We start from the raw sequence: 23958 nt of genomic DNA, 5'->3' as shown, positions 1-23958 counted from the left end.
TGGAATTATTTGACGTCGATGTTCATGACGGGTATCTTTGCTGCAGAGGGAGACGTTTGTACCCCTGTAATATATTATCGCATGCCTCTTTTACATCTACATACTTTTCCAAGGGTCTACGTCGAAAATATCTTTTGTATACATTTGCCCACACTTTCCTCGATTTGTGAGTTAAAGCGGATCTGACTAGGAGTCGGTCTTCTCTTGATGTTTTATTCTGAATGATTCCATCCCGTTACAGAGTACAAATAGTAAAAGCATATCCGTATATTCAAATGCTACACTTTTTCTTGACACAGAACAAAAGGTAAGTCTCTATTTTCACCAACACCAGGAAGTGAAACAGTCTCTATGTAACATTTCGTCGACGCTCAACGACGGCGATGTAATTTGCAAAGCTGATTTTGGGATGAGGCTGTTAATTAAGAATGAGCACTTAATGGAAAATACTTGCTACACTATCACTTATAGTAATAAGGTTTCTATAAGTATTCTAGATCGTTGAAATACCACCATGTATATGTTACCTTATTAGTATCCAATATATATTCCTTCACCTTTTAAAAACTTTGTTGTTTTATGACCTCTATATCTTCCCCCTCAATATACCTTGTTTCTGGAGCTCTACGCACTTCTAATTTCATCCTGGATGTTTTGTATTTGTACCAAATCTGAATGGAACAAGAACTTAATATGTCTTTCAATGGAGATAGCCAATAATAATATATTATCTACTTTTCTAGTTAGTTGATGCCGCTGGCAAGGTTAAAAATGCTCTTGCATACAGTGTTGTCGGAAATGGACTTATTCCACAGTTGTCTATTCGACCTTTTGTAAAAAGTGAACGCTGTAAAACATTTCCAGTCAAGAGAAATGTAAACTGTATACGTAAACGCGGTATTCATGGAGTAGGTGCAACAGAAAGATACGTCGATCACGTAAATTGCCCCCACGCATTTCTATCAAAAACGCGAAATAAAACCCCGCAAAATCTAGCATATTTATAGTAATAAGGTTTCTTTAAGTATTCTAGATCGTTGTAATATCACACTATATATTTCCTATCCAATTTCTGTACTTCTTGTCAGGGAATCAATGCATTGTCATTGGTATACATGTATTTCAGTCAATTTATTTATCGTTAACGTAGACAAAGGTCAAACGTAGACAAATGTGCAAAACATTGTCAGAAAAATAGTGTTACATATCTTTAATTATTGGATTGTACAGAATGCATAGTAATTAATACCAGTACTCTCCTTGCTACAATGATGTCACCAATAAAATGGTTACGTGTTTATGTATTATATATTAAGTAATTTAAATGTGGTATGTTTTTTCCTTGCATCGTCTCCTGGAAAATAAAACAAACTAAGCCAGAAGTCTTCAACTTTAATAACATCTATGTCTTCAGTGTCTGATTTAAAATGCTTTCCTGGGCGTAATACGTTTTCGTTCACTTATTTAACTTTATAGAGTAAGGTACATATAGGTGTAGTCGTAGACAACCAATCGTTTCTTACCAGTGGTGATACTACGCTGTAAACCTGCCTCGGGTGGAAATATTCGGTTCGGACGAAGCATGTCATCGATAGCAAAGTGATCTGTGGCTCGGGTCGATTACACATTCGTGTGTAAAGGTTGGTAACTATATAGCGGTCAGTTGGGCGACCGCTGCTAGAACGGACCATCTGCATCCCGAGGACTATCTATTTGGGCGCATGTTAAATTTCAAGGGGCGAGGTAAGATAACGATTTACTCTTAAATTTTGAATGACACATTTTTTTAGAATATGGTGTTGGAAGTGTGAACATGTACTTGAACCAAATAGTTCCTTGATTCTTGTTTGGATATATCTATAGTATGGTTTCTCTACAAGTCACTCACCCACAGCCACATTTGACCACGCATTGACCTCTAAATACCGACGTAAAATGATGATTGGGTCAGAATTAACCTACCTGACATACAAATCCCCCAAGCAGTTATATACTGTGCTATAATTCACACTAAGCGACCAATATCTGTCGATACAGCGTCATGCAGTCTCACCTCTGAGCCCAGATTAATCGAAAACGGTTAACAAACAATCGGTCTCATCCCTAGTAAATCATAACGATACAATGTTAACACTGTCCGTCATAGTTAACATTAAAATGTTTATACAACCTTAGATTAGTACACGAAACACATGGAAATGACATTTTATTGTCGCAAAATTACCCCCCATCACCAGCGTCACCCCGTGAACAGCTCTTAATTGTTTCCATAACGCTATTGTCTTGAATACATTATGCATTGTACATCAAATCATAGCGAGACCGTATTAGATAGCCTCTATTCACGTCTATAATACCTTGGTTGCAATAAATAATGGGTTTATTCTGGTAATGGTAATGCATTTACTTTAAAGAAAAGGATTGCCTCTCATGAGAATTTCAAAAATGTAGTTTTGTTTTTCAGTTTGAAAATAAGGATTTCTGTCAAAATCATAGTCACATATTATGCTACTTATTTATCCGTCTTAAATGACCAAAGCTGTTGGTACCCCTTCGGAACATCTGGGTGTTTTTTTTGTTTTGTTTTTGTTTTTTTCGTTTTTTTTTCTCTCCTGTACCATTTCATGCACAACTATGTTACTGTGGATGTTTTGCATTCCTATTAACGATTTTAAGTTGGTACTACGGTTTCGTTATTATGTTGGAAATCACAGCAATTCAAGTCATGCAGTGAGTTGTCACACCAGACATGTACTGAGATAACATATCCGTATCAACACACACTGTTCAATAAAGAAAATCCATCCAAAAAGAATGTACTAAGCAATTGATATTTACATCATGATCCTAAATTCAAAGTACATGTAGATAAACATTTACACTTTTAGATTGTCAGAGATAAGAAGGTTGAGAGTTCTATCCTACATATAACCTGTTACATGTCTATAGCGATGTACATTTGTTGTCAAACTTAATTCCTCCCGTTAAACCGATTATGCTTCATAAGGTAGAGAGGTTTTCCCTTGGATTTAAATGTCGTTTTCTGTAGAGTTTTCTGTTGTTTAAGTGACTATTATTCCATAGAATCTGTATTTGGATATATCTTTAATTGTAATATATTTTGTATTCTCACGTTTGATTATTGTATGATTTCATTTTCTCCCTAGATCAATTTCTATCTTTGATAATTCTATGATTTCATATTCTCGCCATAAAAATTCAATATCAATTTTTTTCTATGATCATAGTATGATTTCATTATCCTCTAGAAACATTCAACATTAATTTCTATCTGTGATAATAACATTATTTCATTATCCTCTAGAAACATTCAACATTAATTTCTATCTATGCTAATAGTATGATTTCATTATCCTCTAGAAACGTTCAACATCAGTTTCTATCTGTATTAATGATATAATTTCATTTCTCTAGAAACATCCAACGTCACTTTCTATCTGTGATAATAGTATGATTTTATTTTCTCTCTATACACATTGTTTCACTTTAAATAATGAGAAATTATGGACATGCCAGAGTTTACCAGTCATTCAATAATGACTTTTTAACAACAAAATTAATTTTATTCGTCCATGTGAGTCAACCTTTTGCACCAGACTATCACAAATTATTTCACGGAAACAGATGTATATATGTAAGATGGGTTTTTCTTTCTCATTGTTTTATATTTTAACCAAATTGCACTAAAACAATTGTGTGACTCCATATGTTTAGCTAAGTATTGGGCTAACTTATGTGTAATTGAGACAAAGAGGTTACTAACATTTCAGCCAGTGGTCATCTCCAAGTTACTGACCAGCATTGAGCTAATCGTAGATATATAATATGTTACTGGACATGCATGTCTTATCCCTTAGGGGGTCATGAGGCGTTACCAGTGCATGGGGATGCATGGCCCTTGGTGTTAGAGCCCTGCTTGTGGACCTATCCGCCATACTCGCTGCCCAGTTTGGATTCTGGCCACGCACTGCCATCTTGTATTTAGAAGAAAAAAAGTTTGTCCATTCTTCTCCGCGCATTTTTATCTTTTCACATTCTGTGGACATTTCATTGATGCATTCCGTATGTATACATATTTAAAATACCAATAATCTATCTACATGTATATGAATTGTAGGATTTTATTCTCTGTTCTGATTTATACAACACTGTCTGACACTCAGATTGGTAAATACACCAATATATTTACCACTCTATGGCATTGCCACTATATTACCTTACCAGCTATAGGTGGGCGTTACCAACTCATAACTGCCAACTTGCGTATGGATATAGGGAACTTTTGAAACTCCCCCTGTGTATAGAAAGTTGAACCAGGGATAAAATGCTTGGCAGTCACTGAGTGGCCAGGATATTATAAAGTTCCAAAATAGATATGTAGACTGATATCCATATATTTGTAGATAATGTTGATATAATTCTTGTAAGTCGAATTTTTTTTTTCAAACGTTCAGGTTATAATAAAAAAAAGGGTAAAACATTCAGATTTTTTGAGAATTTTTACTTCGAAATTCATACATTTTCAAAATGGCTACCCTGGGAAAAGTTTGAGCTGAATGACCCAGCTTTTTTGGATTAAGTGTTATACGAGACGCTAAACTTTTATCATAAAATATAATTGCGAAATCAAATTTCAATATATACCAAATTGTATTATACTCATGTTTATATGTATTAGATATTAGTTTTACATTGATTATTATTGTCTTGTATTTTATTGTTCCACTAACTATTTTTTTAAGAGGAAGAACACGGGTCGGCAGTTGACAGGAATCAATTGGCATCCGTGGTCTTATGAATGCCAACCGAAAGCCGTTCAATGTTAGAATATACCAACTTAACGCCACGGCACCTAGATTGGCAAATGCAATATATACCAACTACACACCGCGGCGCTCAGATTGGTACATTAAATACATCAATATATACCAACTACACACCACGGCGCTCAGGTTGGTAAATACATCAATATATACCAACTAAACACAACGGCACTAAGATTGGTAAATACATCAATATATACCAACTACACACAACGGCACTAAGATTGGTAAATACATCAATATATACCAACTACACACCGCGGCACTAAGATTGGTAAATACATCATTATATACCAACTACACATCGCGGCACTAAGATTGGTAAATACATCAATATATACATGTACCAACTACACACCGCGGAACTAAGATTGGTAAATACAGATGCACATCATTGTATACCAACTACACACCGCGGCACTAAGATTGGTAAATACAGATATACATAAATATATACCAACTACACACAACGGTCCAATACAAAGTAAACACAAAATTGCATTACATTAACAGATTGGTAAATAAATAAAGCGTATAACAACTACACACTTCAGGTTGACGTTAAGACTGGTAAATACACAAACTTCCAGGGTGCAGGATTTCAGACGGCTGGCGTCAGAAGATGTGGCCTAAGGTCATATTAATCCATCAATGTCACACTGGAATTCCGTGTACCTGTGCCACAATCTTTGTAACTAACGGATACATCAATGTTTATTGCTGTATGTATATGTTCCTCGCCTTAATTGATAATTAAAATCATGATAAATCAATATTCACTGATTGTGGCCAGTGAGATGTGGTTATGTTCAAGGAATACACCACACTGATAGCGTTTGATTGTTTGACTTTGTCAATACAAATATAGTTTACCAAGTGATATCAAAAGGATATAACACTGGTTCTCATAAAATAACAAGGCCGTAAAAAACAAAACAAATATACCACACTGATAACACTTGTTCATAAAATTGGATGGTAGACACTTAAAAAAAAAAATGTTTTTCCGATGTAAATTAAAAATTTTATACACCATTTTTTAATATAATTTCATACACCATTTTCATATATTTTATGTACCATTTCTATATACCATTTTAATAGAGATTTCCCTATAAAGTGTGGATTACTTGGACTGTGATATTTTGTAAAGATATTTATTACCCCTTGAAGTGCGGATTACTCGGACGGTGATATTTTGTATAGAGATTTCCCTATAAAGTGTGGCTTACTCGGACAGTGATATTTTGTATGGATATTTCCCTTCAAAGTGTGGATTTCTTGGACTGTATGTTTTGTACAGATATCACCCCGTAACGTGTGGATTACTTGGACAGTATGTTTTGTATAGATATCACCCCGTAACGTGTGGATTACTTGGACTGTATGTTTTGTATAGATATCACCCCGTAACGTGTGGATTACTTGGATGGCGATGTTTTGTATAGAGATTCCTGATTATGTGTGGATAATTCAGATGGTGATATATTATGTAGAGATTACCCCGTAACGTTTGGATTACTTGAACTGATATTTTGCATAGATATTACCCTATAAAGTGTGGATTACTCGGGCGGTGTTGTTTTGTCAGATATTACCCCATAACTTGTGGATTATTTGGATGGCGATGTTTGTGTAAAGGATATTCCATAACGTGAGGATTATTTGGACAGTGTTATTTTCGTAGAGAATACCCCATAACGTGTGGGTTACTTGGACGATGTTATTTGGTGTAGATAATACCCCTTAACGTGTGGACTACTTGGACGGTGACTTTTGGTGTAGAGTACCCCATAACGTGTTGGTTATTTGGACGGTAATGTTTGTGTAGAGATAACCCCATAACGTGTGGATTACTTGGACGGTAATGTTTGTGTAGAGATAACCCCGTAATGTGTGGGTTACTTTGACGGTGTTATTTGGTGTAGATAATACCCCATAACGTGTGGACTACTTGGACGGTGATGTTTGGTGTAGAGAGTACCCCATAACGTGTGGGTTACTTGGACGGTGTTATTTGGTGTAGATAATACCCCATAACGTGTGGACTACTTGGACGGGGGTGTTTGGTGTAGAGAATACCCCATAACATGTGGATTACTTGGACGGTAATGTTTGTGTAGAGATAACCTCATAACGTGTGGATTACTTGGACGGTAATGTTTGTGTAGAGATAACCCCATAACGTGTGGGTTACTTGGACGGTGATGTTTGTGTAGAGAATGCCTGATAACGTGTGGTTTATTTGCAGTGAAATTGTCCGTTTGGCTAACTAAATTGTGTTTCCAGCAGTGATTTGTAGTTGTCAAGAGCAAGCATACTTATGCATTTTGTTGAGCTTATTGAACATAATCTGTGAAAGTGGATTTATGCTTTGGATAAGCTTAACTCAATTCAGACGTTTATTAAATATCGTTGAACTAATTAAATAGCGGTGCTGAGTTTGAAGCTAGTATATTTCATTGTTGTTTTTGTGAAGAGTGGACTAAATAATATTGATTATTCTGGCGGTGATATGTAACCCAGGTGTACCCAGATATTGTGTAAAACTTAACTAAGATTTGATATCGTAGAAATGACCTTATTTGCTTGGGACAGGCTCATGGACTTTATCATAGCCCGTAATAAAACTGGTGATAAATATGACAATGAATAAACACAACAAGGAACACATTCAGGAATCAGAAAATGTAATTTTTGAAAAACTAGACGAAAACGAGTCTGTTAAGTCAGTATGTCTGTTTGAATCCGAAGAGTGAAATGAGAAGAAAATTACATCAAGGATTTGGAGACCAAACAATATTTAAACGAGGAGCAAGCAAGTAACAAAAGCCGTGTGTGTCCAAGGGACGACGGAAGATGTGTTTGGATAAGACATGTTTGAGACTAGAACTATACTTCCAAGAAGAAAGCAAGCAAAGAAAGATTACAAAGCAGATCCTAGAGAGAGACAGTCAAAAATGATAAAATTGTTATGCTGGAACGAAAAGTTTGGAGTCAATGGATGAAAAATTTTCTAGATCGTATGTATCTCAGGCTCTGAATATGATAGGTAACATAGTGATTAGTATTAATTTAGTTCAAACGTCTGTCTAGAGTGTGGTCGGCTAGTCTTAAAATTAATATTTCTTTCGTTAAATGCTATTCAGCTTGCTGTAGATTATCAATCAAAGTTTATTTAATAGACAAAGGCTTCATTTTAATCTTGAGCACACACAGTGAAACAGTTTCCTAAAAAAAAAAAAAAAAAAAAAATAAAATCTATTCCATAAAATATTAATATGTATTTAAAAAAAGAGAGTGAAATATTGACATTAAAACTTATTTCATGTGAGAAGGTGTCGTCATTTTAATTACTTCAGACAAGAGTGTTAAAGGAATTAAAACGTTTCTTTATGATACCATCAAAATTTTCAGGTTTTTAACACATTGTGCACATGTCTTTAAAATTGCTGCAATTTAGATTTGATATGAAAAACAATAATTAGAAGCTCTACATATTAATTAAACATATATTGTATTTTCTGCGAGAAGAAAATAGAAGACAAAGAAATCATATTCCATCTATTGAGTATGTTTATTTTTTCTTTATACACTTTAAACAAATTGTCTACAAACGGTTTTGCATGTTTTCAGAGACCACGTTTTGTTTCTTCCGTAATTATTCAGGAGTTTACAGACAAATTCCTGTTTACAATATGAAAGGGTTGCACAAAAGGCAAACAATTGAATAGCAGGTTTGAATATGGATTTGGTAACTGATACAGTATATAATGTACTATGTCGTACAGATGTCCAGTCATCCAAAGACTCGTTAGTGATTCTAAGGGTGGATATTCTGAAAGGAAGTCAGGAAAATTAAAATAGGCAAAATAAGTTACAATTATATTGTTATAATTCAGCTGGTTATTTTTAGAACGTTTGGTTTAGTTAACAGATTCCGGTCATTATGATGGACATTTACAATAATCTTCCAACAGGAATGACGCGTCCAGGTGGTTCCTCACCTGGTTCAATCTTCCGGTGTATTAGAGTCTGACAGAGTTTAACATAGGAGGTAGTACACATGGTCAATCTGATTCACTAGTGTCCGTCCTGTTCAAACCCTATTTGTATATATACAGTTTCCTTGACCATACCACATCCTGTAGGTGGTCATTTGTATGTATAATTATATATGGTCAATGGAAGTGCAGTACACCTGTAAATATTATACCTGTGGTCAAAAATAATCATTCATCATGGTTAGGAGTTTCCGGCAGAGTTGCTACCTAGCAAGTCCTTGACCTATTCAATATAAATATTATTCTCTTTCCGTTTATAACATTTAGAAAATGTCTTATACAATGTACCTACCTGCATTTTATAATAGATACAAATCCATACCGAAAAAAGATAAGACATTTTAATCCAATTCCATTGGTCACTATCCATTTCCACTTACCAATGACTTCCCACATTAACCGTTAGTGCGGTGTTTTGCTGATACATCCGATATCCGGTGAGTTGACGTATTCACATGACGATCGGAAACGATACCTGGTGAGCTCAGGATATTGTCAAATCAACGAAAGATGACATTATTACGTGGATATCACGCGATTTTCAAACTTATGATAACTAATGATATCCGGACATGTGACGTATCCGGAAATATCGTATGTACAACGAAAGGTCACGGACTATGAATTATTTCTGTTTGCAGGGTTTTCCACTGACCCCTGGCATTTTGTTATTTTAAAAGCCAAATCACAATTCTCAAGGGTCAATCATGTGTCAATAGTCGTGAGCTAAAGCGAACCAGTTGTTATTACCATTATTTGCATTTTTTATCTTTAACATCTCAATTCAGTCCATGTAGGGTGTAAAATTGTTAACCTTTATTACATGTATAAAACATATTACTATACTTACTATATTACTTAAATAATTTGAAATCAAGGATACTATAAAGTCACATCAGACACTAATTTTGACCGTTCTTACAGCTTAACTAACAAGAGGCCCCTCGGCCTTAACGGTCACCTAAGTTTTAGAATATTTCTTTGACCCGTTTTGACCCAGTCCATCAGCCCCTTGGGGTCAATCGGCCCAGCATTTGCATACCATTAATTTGCTTTCCAAAACTGCTAATTCTTACCAAGTTAGAATGGTTAGAATCAATTGCAAAAAAAAACAAAAAACAAAAAAAAAAAAAATCAATCAGATGATAGTCAAAAATGTTTTTCTTTATATAAACAAAAGTAAAATTTACCTCCTTCTCAGAGGAAAACATGAAACCCCACGGTCACAAAATTCACAATTTCGGTAAAGAACCTTAAGACCCTTCCATCTATGAAGAGTATTTGATTCTACTTTGTGTTTTAGAAAAAGATTTTAAAAACTTCAGCTAATCTGACCCTTTTGGCCCTGTCCATCAGCCCGGGGGTCAGTCAGGGCCAATAAAAGTATACCATCAAACTGTCAGTTCATGCTGTTTATGTTAACCAAAGTAAAATTAATTACAAAAATCATACAAAAAATTACAGTCAAAATATGATTTCCCTATATAAAATATAGTAAAGTTTACCCCTCCCCAGCGGCAAATGTGACACCCAAGTGTCATGAAATTCACAATTTCGGTAGAGCACCTGAAGACCCTTCCACAAAAGTACCTGTTTCTACCTTATTTTGGTCTTGAGAAGAAGCATTTGAATTTTTTTTGTCAATGTTTTCCCTATAATTCATTTAAGCATTGTATGAATCCGCGTAGCGGATTCTTACAGAAGTTTGCAAACAAAATTTGTTTCATATCCCGATGAAACTAAAAAATAATTGACATCAACGCTTATAATTAATTTTTGAAAATTATTTTCTAATTTAAAACATGTTTTATGTACAATTTTACTGGTTTTAAATGGGATTCTTTTCCTCAAATCAATACGCAACGTCAATGGTCGTATTGTGACGTCACATTTTCGCGCCATTCTCGGAATTTCTTTCATAGAAGAATGAAAAGAATTTTTCGACCAATCACATTTGAGTATTTATCATGAAAACAAAGAAAAATTAATTATATAATTTTGGCTCGCCTTTGGCCATGGAAACTTCCCGCGAAATTCATTGAATTTGGTTCAGTGGTTTTAGAGAAGTTGAAAATGTAAACTGTTTACGGCGATCGCAACAGGTCAACTGAGACTTCGTCGTCTCGGTTGATTTAACAAGTCAGTTGTTCAATAGTGAAATGATTATTTCAATTGAGATATTGTAAATTTCCATTTAGTAACATTCCTGTTTTCAAAAGCCGGTGTTTACATTTCAGATGTAACGCGATACTCAAAGGCACGTCCAGTATCAAATTCTCCAAGATAGCGGTCAACTGCTTACAACAAGTACAATTCAGGATTTCCAAATATGTAGGTTATTAAAGACTATGACTGATAACGTGATCTTATACGAACGAAAATAGTCGTACTGTAATCATTCAGGCTGTTCATTCCTAACCCAGATAATACTGACACAGGACTTAAAGTTTCTCTATGCTTTTGTCTTTAAATTTAAGACTTAAATTAAACTTAAATTCTTAAACCTCTATGGGTTTACCTTCATTTAATGTTCTTCCGATCTGCTCGGTTGCGTCTACAGTTCATAATTAATGTAACACACATCTAGAGATAGAATGTAGCCCAACCATGCCTGCGTCGAGTTTCATCCCTGGATGATAAAGAGAAAAACATGGGCTTTTTTTTTATCAAATGCTGAAAATTTTCAGTACCACATAATGGTGGTTTATCACGTTTAATCTATCGTTATTTTTGTCTAACACACTCACGTTGACTCTATAGGTCGTAGATAAATCCTTTAATTTATTTGGCTTCTCGACAGCCACCAGTACGACTGTTCGACTTTGGGATTAGACAATGCAACAACTCCTACATTTTCAATGTTTCCTTAAACATTTCACCTATTTCTCCATAGATTGTACAAACGTCATCAGTAACTTTGCCATATCCTTCCTTCACCACATCATCCACGAGGTTGGCGCCATGCAGTACTCTAATGTAAAGACTGACATATCGGTGCCGGATTGAATACCTCACTTCTGAGATGTTTGTGAGTGTATGTTGTCTACACTGAGGCGGTGATTCCGATGGAGTGTCTTCTGACTATCATTGCTTCATTCTTTAAAATGACCTCGGACCAGTTATGTTCGGTTATTGAGACGCTTTTGTAGTATAATCCCTATACCAATGACTTTATATTAAGGCTTCTCTTGTTCTCGGACCTGAACTATTTTGATAAACTGGTGCCTTTCACGAAACAACAGAAAAAAACTGCTTTTGCGTTGGTTAATTTGTTTATTTCGTGTTTGAGACAGAGAAAGGTATACCTTAATCCACACAGGCGCTTGCATAGAAAAAGTGATACTGCATAGGTAACGTGAACTGTGGAAATCACAAGGTTGGCAACTCCGTCACGAGCGAAACGGCACTCCATCTCACTAATTCTGGCGTTAGCCGTGAATACTTTAAACTTCTGGCGTTGACACTAAATAAATACTAGAAATACTGAAGTATTCTCTTTTCTTTCTCATTTCAATTCATTTCTTTATTCTGTAAGCCCTTCAGCCAGCTTTATTATTATTAGAGTAGCGTTGGACGCTTACACACGCAATTACACTTAACTCAACCGGTAATTCATCAATAACTTACATAATGTAATCAGTATTACAAAGAATACTTTACAATGCGTTAAACTCTGACATTGTCGATGCTAAGTGGCAAAATGACATCATGTTCATACAAATCGAAATCAAGTAAGCAAATTTGAATAAAAAGTGTTCAATTTAAAACCAAACTCATTCTCAATATTTCGATAATCACATAGTGATAAATATATATGCAAGTCCCGAGTCCTGTATGTATTCATAGAATTTTGATGTAACTCGGTGAATTTTGAGGATATATTACATCTATTATTGTTGGACTCATGAACATTAATTGTAGAATCTTCGCATTTGACGACGACATGGTATTTGTAAAGTTTGTGGAAATATTATGTTGGTTTACGTTCCAGCAACCTAATGACAGTCTTATTCGTGACGTGCTTTTCTTTTTGTTCGTTCTGATTTCAGCAAACTGACAAAAATCATATAGATAAGCATCCCCCTTTTTTTATTAAGTATAAAATGTCCAGGCCTACTACATGTATGTGATTGCAGAATGGATATTCTTGACAAATAATAAATAATTTATTATAATAAATCATCGTTCATTCGACGAAACTCGTCAAATAATCGTAAATTAGATTATATGAACGCATGACCTTTCAACTCCGTATGTAAATGAGGAATCTGGACAGGCTGAGGGAGCAGTTTGAAAAAATGGTGTTTTATTGGCGGAATTCGGCAATGTTTTCACGGATTATTGTGTTTTGGATGTGACAAATCGTATTGAGTGACACAGTAGATTAAAGATGAATTTTTCTAGATGAAGGTAGTATAAGCATGTAGTATGCGCTGTGTCAGTTTTAATAAATGTGATTTTTAGTCGATAGAAGTGAAGTGGGGTGCCATTTCGCTCGTGACGGAGTTTCCGGCCTTTACTTTTACACAGTACACATACCATTGATATCTTTTTTTAAATTCTCATTTCCTATGCAAGCGCCTGTGAATTCATTCTCTATCAGTCAAACGCGAAATCTTTACATGTCTTTCGGCACCATTGAACGTATTTTGTATGTACCTTGCATGATACTTTCATTCTTGGTGCAATTATAAGCAGGCATTAATGCCTAATGCAAATAAAGACATAAACATAAACATATAAGCGTAGATTTAAAGCAGAATGAAATGCCTCATATGAAAGCACAAGTTGTGACAATGAATGCGATACGTACCAATTTTATGGAACCAGAATGGATTCATATGGACAGTCAACACTAAGGTCGAAACTGGGGCATTGTAAAGTAAGGTATTAGAACAAAAACAATATATATGTAAATATATAGCATAAATAGAAAAGACTGTAAAACACGTTAAGTTGTAAAACAGTACCGCTTAAATTATAGTTATGATACAGATAATCATGTTGTATTTGTTAAAATACAATGATGGTCGTTTTAATTTCGTATCCAAAAACACGGGGCATGTTATACAGATCTGCAGGGCGTTCCGCAGTAGTTGTCTTTTACACTGTATATTTTCCCTTTCCGGGGCCCGCTGATTTGACAGAAGGATATAATCCTGACACACAGGTAGCATATACTCATGTAACGACTCGCACACCCTGAACGAGTACCTATAACACCCACACGCGCCAAGTTTACCACGCACACTGTAGGTGAGTCAGTTCATATCAATATGTTACCCAGCAGTTCCTTTTGTGGCGAACATGAACTCAGACATACCTATCTCATATCGCGTGTTTATATCATCGACTGGTTTGACTGTTGATCGTGGTGTTGCTTGTGTGCATCATCGGTAAAATGATATCATATCTGAGGGAAATGGATTAATATAAGTTTTAAGCTTGTTTCTAGAACCCTCTCCAATGTACAATTTGCAATGTATATGTACACTTGTATTGAATATAAATAAATACTGTTTAAACTCGATGAAGCTTGAAAATCATTGCTTATTTGACTGATAATGATGTTAAATTTCTGTCGGGTTTATTAAAAGCGCGTAAATCTCTCATTACATGTAGTTAAAATGACATAAATTGCCTCAGTCTGGTAAGGAATTTTCCTCGGGCTTTTACTCTGACGTCATCTAAAGTTATCACTTGATAGCTCCGAAATAGAGTGGCGTATTCATTATAGATGTAACATTTAAATTAAATTAATCAACATCACACAAAACCGGAGGTGTCCGGCTGTGGAAAAAAGTGAGCAGCTTTGTTTTACATTCTAACTAAAACCGGAAGTAGATATAGTTTTATAGCTGGAATTTAAACGACGAATATCGAATCCAGTAGATCTATCGAAGTCAAATTACATAATATCAGGTATCATACAAACAACATACCCAGAATAGAAATAAGATAGAGTCGTTAGAATGGCCAGTTCATCGCCTCATTCGTACTTTATTAATATCATAAATAATTTAAACAGACAACAGTTTTGTGACGTCACAGAGCCGTATATAATTTATTTGACTTTCCTAAAGTACCAAATGGACGTTTTTCATAATATCTAGTAAGCTATGCTCCTTTAAAACCTAAGAAGGTGGATTTTTTGTTTATGCACCATTAGGAATAAATTTGATATACACATCTTATTATTGTTTTATAAAATGTCAACATGTGGTGTTTTGAGTTCGGAGTCAAAATGATACATCTACAGGTACCGTGTTCGGTCATTGGATGGGTTCCAGACATCTATAAATAACGTAAAGCTATTTCCGGAATTATTTCGTCTACAGAGACGTGTAACCCAACCTGAGAGTGGGCAGTAGCTGTCAGTTTATGGTACTAATACATATTACGCCGGGAATTAGTATATATCTACCCTGGCTGTCAGTTACCATCCATCCCAACATGCCTCCGGGAAAATCAGAACGAGGCTTCGACGTGCATACTGTATATTAGCCTGTACCCGAGATAAATCGCCGCCTTCTTGTTCACACTTTGGGATTTACTGAGTGACATGTTGAGCCAGACAGTATAAATAATGTCACTCGTGGATTTACGTACCACGTGATTTCGGAATGAAACGAGTGAAAAAGGATTGTATTATTTGAGTGAAATTATTTTCGAGGTGTGAAGAAGGTGAGATTCAATTCTTTGATTATAACAATTCAATACTGACATTTAATTGGTGGTTTGATAAATGATACTGATGTTTGCTCATATTACTGACATTAACGTTTCTACTAAATAAGAACACTACAAATGATTTGATAAAACAAATGTTGGCAAACTGGGGGCAATCGGTACAAGTTAATGAGTTATCTAAATCATGTTTCAATAGTTTTAAACATTTTTCTCTTGTCAACAGTGACGGGACGTTAATAAGCTTTTTTCCATGTAATGTATATGATTTTTATATCAAACCGTAGTTGAGTTTACACATGAACAAGAGAGGTAGTTAGACGTATTACTAAACATAAGGTCAAATGTAGCGGGCTTGATATTACATGATTTTATTAATTTTTTTCTTAGTCCAAAACAAAAATTAGATATATACAAGAAGTAATTCAAACAGTGTGAACAATGAGGCTTGTTAAATTTTCGAGGCAATCCGCCCCTTTATCAAAACACAAAAAATACAAATACAATCACATATTATATATAAGAAGTACTGGAAATACAATAAAATACAATAAGAATAATGTTTTAGTAACTGGAGAAACCACAATGAACCCTTCGGCAAACGTGGGTATATATATATATATATATATTAAGGCCTGCGATTATATGGTGTTTTAAAAGTATATTACGAAAAGTTCATAATGGATGCACAGTGACTACGTGACTATATCTTTAGAGTGTCATGGCGTCGTGACTTTGTCCGATATATGGTTTCCGGAAGTGTATATAGGGGGCAAGCAAGGTGAATCCTGGCAGAGATTGATTGGTTTACCAAGACATGACGTCATCGTCGTAAGGTGTTATATCACTGTTCGTTTCCTATTAACCAATTACTTCTCACAGACAGCTTGTATCAAATGACCGTTACCCGATACGCATCAGCGCAAATGTATTATGTCATTTGATTCCGACATCCATTTTTTTGGGGAAATATATAATATATTTACCATTGCTTAATACTTTAATGGATATCATTTAATAATTGGATCTTTGTGTCCGTAATCGACTGCAGATTCGGAAACGTTTAATGTTTGAAATAACTTTCGATGCCCACTGTATGAGCATATTGCACGCTTCCGGCTATATACATGTATGCCCGTATTTGTGTCTGATACTATCAAAGCCATTTTTTCAGCCCATTCGAGAGGCGGAGTGCCTATATGACTGTTTAAAGCCCTCGATAGATTTTATTTAACAGTACTTAATGAACATATTTTACTATTTACAGGAATGACACCTTGAATGAGGATAAACGATTATGACATTTTTTTCAGGGAATAATTGTGACCAACACACTTGAACACACACAAACGAGTATTAATACCCGCTTTAGCTATAATTAACAGATTATATAGGCACATTGATACGGACTAATTTGCTACAGAACAAGGCATTTTAATCGAGTTCTTCTATTCTAACGTTTTGAGTTTAAACATTAAACAAAGCGTACATTATTATTACTTATTATGCTTTATCAATGTCGAAACTTTTTTTTTATTATTATTAAAGATAAATTACCACTTTGCAAATTTGGTACTGACACAAAGATTATATCTTACGTGATCAAGAAAAATAGAAATTGTTTAAAGATTTCCAGGGGAAGGAAAACTAGCGAAAAACGCGATAACCTATTTTTAAGACAACGAACTCTAAATGATTTACAAATGTAGATTGGTGGCTACTATGGGTGTGTTATGAATGACTTTATATATAATGACAGAAACAAAAGCTAGTATGATGATAGCACGAAGATACATTAACAAGTAAGGAAGGTCATCGCGATTAAGAATAAGCAGACATCCGTGTCCGCACAGTCGCTGTGGCCATAGTGTAATGAGCAGGAGAAGATATGTACACTCAAGTTCAAAACAGTAAAGATTTGAGACGTTTTCTTTTCTTACAACTTTCCTGTTTGTCCCCTGATCTACCTCTGTTAACTCGTTTCGCAATTGTTGTAAAACAAATAAAGTTTATCTATAAATCTATACTTCTGTTTGAATATGTTTCTCTTGGAGCAACAAGTCATGATATTATGTGTGATTATTTTGACATTTATTTTCAAGTACATCACCATGAATACAGGTGTTTTTATTAAAAACAGCACTAGGACTTCAGGTGTTTTTTTTTTTTTTATTTATTACAGCACCACGACTACAGGTGTTTTTTTTTTTTTTTTTTGTTAATTTTTTTTATTTACTACAGCACAGCGACTTCAGGTGTTTTTGATTAACTACAGCACCACGACTACAGGTGTTTTTTGTTTGTTTTGTTTTGTTAATTTTTTTTATTTACTACAGCACAGCGACTTCAGGTGCTTTTGATTAACTACAGCACCACGACTACAGGTGCTTTTGATTTATTTCATCACCACGACTACAGGTGTTTTTTTTTTTTTATTATTAACTTTTTGATTTACTACAGCACAGCGACTTCAGGTGTTTTTGATTTACTACAGCACAGCGACTTCAGGTGTTTTTGATTTATTTTATCACCACGGCTACAGGTGTTTTTTAAAATCTATTTCATCACTATGACTTCAGGTGTTTTTGATTTACTACAGCAGCACGACTACGGGTGTTTTTGATTTACTACATTACTTAACACGTTTTTATTCCACACATTTTGTAAAATGTTGGCGTTAATTTACTCGTTTGATCTGTTTATGATTTTTTATGACTTTTGTAATCAAAATTTTTAAAAGAGGATCCAAATCTGTGGTCATACAGCCTAGATCGACTTGCGGATGTAGCGTTTTGTCTGTAAACTTATGGGGTACAACGCACAAGTTAAATTTTGATAAAGATATCACAATCTATTTCCGTTCATCCCGTCGCTAAAAAACACATGCGCAGATAGGTTTAATGATAAACTATGAGGAGAAACACTTATTTAGGCGACGATAATCGCATGGAATAAATTGTTAATTCAACCCATAAGTATATCTGAGTGAGTGTGGACATGCATGCACACGGATCGGTTAAATATCAAAATATACAAATACTGGCAACGTATAAATAGTTTACTTGCCCTATTCGTTTGTTTACTGTCTGGGTTTATTGCCCCAGGACATTTAAAATCGGATTTTTTTTTGTAGTTGATGGTGGCTACTAACGAAACAACATATGGCGTGTCTATTGTTGATATAAACATTCATACTAGTTGGTAATTTCTTTTCCGTTGTAGACATGATTTCAGGCAAATAAGACATTGTATCTACAAAATATAATTATATTGATTTAGGCCTGACGTTTCTCTAGTCAGACCAGATACGTTCCGATTGTGCATCGTTCTTAGCATACTATACGTTAATACACGATGCATATCCAGTTAAAAAAAGTAATACACAAAATATGGGATATTGTTAATGAACAATAAGAAAATCAAGGGTTTTAGTTATAGCATTCTCTTTTGCAGATGTGGTCCAGACGATGTATGGTGTTCATCTTTTCCACGATCTTGTCGTTAGGTGTCGCTCTGATTGAGGAGATCCGACTTCCGGATGAATTTTCGGAATGTCTCGTGCGACACACTGCAAAAAGCAACGCCAGCGCCACAACGGCAGAATCTATTGACAACTTCTGCATCAACCGACACCGGATGAACCTGGCAAGGCCATATTTAAATCAAGTCAACGTTTCAAAGGACATGACTAGTTGGATAGACGAACTTCTGCGCATGTCATCAGTAGAAAGTTATGAACATGAGCAAGCGATGATAAGAAGCAAGCGTCAAGCAATCGGTGTTCCGGCGCTTCGTGCAGATTTACCATCGTCATTTCAAAACGTCCAGCAACCACCTGCTGTTCCTACAGCGCAAGCTCCGCCGGTAGGACAGTTCGCCCAACAGCGAAACATCCCTTTGGGGTTCCAAAGTGTATCAATGGGCACCTTTCAGCCTGTACCCCAACAGCAAATTCAGCGAGGTGACCCTGTAGCACTTCCACAGCAGCAACTCAATCCCCTGGACCAAACAGTCCAGCAACAAAACACTCCATCGCAAACCTTCCAACAGCAAAGCGGTCCAACTCAACAACAAAACGTTCCTGCGCAAACTTTTCAACAGCAAAATAATCCTCAGCAAAATGTACAGACTGGACAACAAATGCCTGCCAGTTCAGTTGCCCACATTGTCTACCAACAGAATGTCCCGACAAGTTCTAATCCAACAGAACAACCTGCTCCCTCTGTCCAACTACAAGAGCAGCAAGGAGCAACGGCACAGACATTCCCGCCCCAGCCCCAGGCACAACCCCAACCCCAGGCACAACCCCAACCCCAAGCACAGCCACAGCCGGCCCGAGCTCCTCCCGTCGTCAGACAAACATTGCGCCTGCGCAAAGAATATCGTAGACTCACAGAACAGGAGAGGAACGATTTCCATCGTGCTGTGCAGATGTTGAAAGCAGATACAGTAAGTCAATCTTTTCAAAAAATTCAAACTAGAATGTATGTCATTAGTCCTTTCCAAGATAAACCCTATAACATTTTAGGAGACGGTGACACTCCTACAATTAGGAGGAACACTTCTGTTATAATTTCCTAAGATAACTTGTTTCTATGTATATAAACGATTTGGTTGAACCCTCAGTGTCTCCGTCTACACCCATACACTGTTATCAACGGATGTAATTATAATTGGTAATGACCTTTCGCCAATGATATTGGAATGAATTATTTTGTTAAGAACATATCAGCTTTCAAGAAAGATGAACCTCAAGCCCCTAAAATACGAAATGTAAGATCATATTAATCACGAAGATCAAACGCTCTATGTATAAGGCCAGTGTTACTCTAGGTGCAATGAGCAGAGTCCTAAATGGGGAACATCTGTGATAATTTTACCTTGGTCGTTTGAATATCCAGGACTAAGGACAGCTAGCTTTAAAAAATTATAAATTTTAAAATTCAATTGCAACGGGTTTAATAATCTGCGACAACTAAACAAATGAATGTTTTGTTAATCCACAGTCCATCAGCCCTAACAGGTATGACGCACTGGCATTGGTCCACTTTCGGCTCGTCAATAACATCCATCACGGAAGTGGGTTCCTTCCTTGGCACAGAGTATTCATTACCATGTAAGTAGCGCATTCTGCCATGGCACAAGGGCTTCATTACCGTGTAATAAGTGCATTCTCTCATGACACAAGGCGTCATTACCGTGTTAGTAGTGTATTCTCTCTTTACAAAAGGGCTCCATTACCATGTAAGTAGCGCATTCTCTCATGGCACAGAGGCTTCATTATCACGTTATTAGTGCACTATCTCATTACACAAGGGCTTCACTACCACGTTATTAGCGCATTCTCTCCTGACAAAAGGGCTTCGTTACCGTGTTATTAGTGCATTCTCTCCTGACAAAAGGGCTTCACTACCACGTTATTAGCGCATTCTCTCCTGACAAAAGGGCTTCGTTACCGTGTTATTAGTGCATTCTCTCCTGACAAAAGGGCTTCGTTACCGTGTTATTAGTGCATTCTCTCATTACAAAAGGGCTTCGGTACCGTGTTATTAGTGCATTCTCTCATTACACAGGGGCTTCATTATCGTGTTACTTGTACATTCTCTTATGACATAGAGGCTTCATTTCGGTGTAAATAGAGCATTCTTCCATGACACAGGGTCTCCATTAATATATAAGTAGTGAAGTGTCCCTAGGCTTTGTTAGCATTTAAGTAAATACAGCATAAACTGTTGGTAAGATCATTTTCTTCGTTGGCTTTTACTTTCCGTAGATTATCAGAGCAATGTCTTTCAGAATAGTATATATTGTTCAAGTCTTTGTGGTGTATTCCTAGCAGAAAAGGGGGCACTGAAATAATCTTTAATTGCATAATTGAGCAGCCAGGATTTAATGGAACCTCATTTTCTCTTTGATCCCTATTAATAGCCGCAGGTGGATGACTGTATCTGATGATCAGATGAATAGAAGCAGTTTTCACTTTTCTTAACCGGCAATTTCAAAATGATTTAAATTCTATGTAAGTATTCATATGTAAGAAATGTGTCTTCAAGAAGTATCAGCTCTACCACAGAAACGAATATTTCTACATGCTGTTTTAGCTAAAGAACAATACATAGATACAATCTAACATTTTAATCCCTTTTGTACGACAACTTTTCCTTCCCTTCTTTCGAAACGAACTTTACTAATAAACTTTGATCAGTAAATGTGAATGTCCTCTTTATTAATGCAACATTTGCCTTTTACAGTTTTGAGAATGCCTTGCGACAGAAAGTACCGACCGTGGCCCTGCCATATTGGGATTCTACCTTAGACGAAGCTATGATGGACCCAACTCAGTCTATTCTCTTCTCTGCGAGGTTCGCCGGAAACGGAAATGGTTTAGTAACATCGGGACCTTTTGCCTACTGGCAGACTCCATTCGGACCCCTGATCCGTAATATTGGCCAAGGGGGAGGTAGTTTATTCTCTAGACAAGAAATTTTAGCTGTTCTATCAAGATCGCGATTAAGTGAGATAGAGGAACCGGATGCTGATAATATGTTCAACTTGGAAAATTACCATGGAGATGTGCACACCTGGCTGGGCGGTGAAATGGAACCTATGGAGACATCTGCGTTCGACCCGCTTTTCTACATGCATCATTGCTTTGTGGATTATGTCTGGGAAATCTTCAGAACGAGACAGCGGGCCATGGGAATCGACCCGACCAGAGACTATCCTACAAATTTCGGACCACAGACTCATTCGCCATTTTTTAGGATGGGGTTCGGAGATTTGCAGAATTCTTTCGGTCTGAGCGATATGTTTACATCACAAATCTATTCGTATGAACAAAACCCATCATGTTCTATATCAAACCCTAACTGCGGGTCAATATATCTACGCTGTGATATTTCTCAAGGTATCGCACAGTGTCTACCCGCGGCCACGGAAGTGAGCAATGCCGCTCCTGTGCAGCCGGGGCAAGCAGCTTTTGGACCAGCGCAAAATGCAGGTCAACAGATGGGTACAGGGTTTGGGCAGCCGATGCCGATGTTTGGGCGCCGGAAGCGACAGGTTGACAAACAGAATATCGCACAGGCAAAGAAAATATTGCAAGAAAACGCAAGAAATATGGTTATTGCGAAGGGAACACATACATGTACCGGAACCTGGTTGTCATTCTCCAGTCAAAACACATTTGAAGTCGATAGTGTCAGTGATACCCGGAAGTGGGTGTTTATACCTGTAAAAATTATCAGTAAACGTTCACCGGAACACCGGAAATTTCAGGCTTTTCCTATATTTGACGGAAAGGCATCACGCGATTATGATATCTATGACCCTGAAGCGTACCCAGAAATAAGTCCATACTTTTCAGAACAAGTCATGCCGTTATCTACTACATGCAAATCACGCGCCGCTGACAGAACTGTCGGACGAGTTCATATCCGATCCAATGGACTGAACTATCATGGTAACTACGAAGAATACACTGTCGTCGATCTACGCCAAGCCTTTTCCGAATCCTCGACTTACATCGCCCTGAAGGACCCCGAAGACGAGATGTCAGAGGTTTTATTGACGGCGTACGACTCATGTGGAAGACGATGTAAGCCGTACTGCCGAAGTAGCGACCCAAAACGTCCGGGCTACTACAGCTGTTCTGGGGCCGTGCGGGTAACCAAACATACACCGTGGATGTACGGAAAGAATTATGGTGACGCCGTCCGCATGTCATGGAATATCCAAAGTCTGACTGATATTCCGGAACTGAAAACTGATTACAACTTCATCCAATTTTACTGTGACCATACCGACTGATCCGCTCCAATCCCACGAATAGTTCCTCTCACTATATATTGTTTAATATCAATCTCACGTTAATTTACTTTGAATAGGTTAGAGAAATCATCGATGTATATTTTGAAATGTCTCGCATTATTAGAAATCTCTTAGCTAACTTTCAAATAGATTACATCTTAGCTGTAACTATATATTGTCCGTTCTCGTTGCTTCCTTATAATAAATGAATTGCCTTCTTTCTCCGTACTTATCATTGCCAAATGTTTATGTAATACATTAAAACTATTTGGAATAAGTTGATATCAATTATTCAAATTCAGCAACATTGAGGGGAATTGAAATACAACCCCAATCTCATGTACGAGTCGTTATTTGTTTGTTTTGTTGTTATATTTTGAATTATATCATTGTTTATTTTCACTTACTTTTCGTTCTTTTTGTAAAGCGATGGAGCAGTAAGGGACATTAACACTTAGTCAGAACTGTTATAACCCACGTAAACTGTAAAAGTTAACACATAACAGGATAAATATGAACATTTATTATTTGTTATCGAATCAAATCAGCATTCT

At 36.3% G+C, this 23958-nt stretch overlaps 1 protein-coding gene across 2 annotated transcripts; it reads left to right on the top strand.

Annotated features, from left to right (window-relative positions):
• The first annotated feature begins 1616 nt into the window (after positions 1 to 1616).
• LOC117327804 lies at positions 1617 to 23806 on the top strand. Of its 2 annotated transcripts, none has more exons than XM_033884986.1 (4): positions 1617 to 1743; positions 19049 to 20044; positions 20602 to 20711; positions 21847 to 23806. In XM_033884986.1, exons 2-4 carry the CDS (start codon positions 19049 to 19051, stop codon positions 23402 to 23404), a joined length of 2664 nt encoding a protein of 887 aa, XP_033740877.1. In that variant the 5' UTR covers positions 1617 to 1743; the 3' UTR covers positions 23405 to 23806. The 2 variants fall into 2 exon arrangements, with proteins under 2 accessions (XP_033740877.1, XP_033740876.1); XM_033884985.1 differs by lacking the exon at positions 1617 to 1743 and adding an exon at positions 15425 to 15592.
• Positions 23807 to 23958: the final 152 nt, after the last annotated feature.

The sequence above is a fragment of the Pecten maximus genome, chromosome 5 (genome assembly GCF_902652985.1).
Source record: "Pecten maximus chromosome 5, xPecMax1.1, whole genome shotgun sequence".
In the NCBI taxonomy this organism is placed as follows: Eukaryota; Metazoa; Mollusca; class Bivalvia; order Pectinida; family Pectinidae; genus Pecten; species Pecten maximus.
Note: the sequence above shows the minus strand (reverse complement) of the source record. Positions and strands in the feature narration are given on the sequence as shown.

Bases quoted from the DNA above. Each gene is read 5' to 3' on its own strand.
- LOC117327804 (XM_033884986.1), top strand. From the start codon at position 19,049: ATGTGGTCCAGACGATGTATGGTGTTCATCTTTTCCACGATCTTGTCG. The intron at 20,045-20,601 runs GTAAGTCAATCT...GTTAATCCACAG, and splicing joins AGATGTTGAAAGCAGATACA to TCCATCAGCCCTAACAGGTA. The intron at 20,712-21,846 runs GTAAGTAGCGCA...TGCCTTTTACAG, and splicing joins CACAGAGTATTCATTACCAT to TTTTGAGAATGCCTTGCGAC.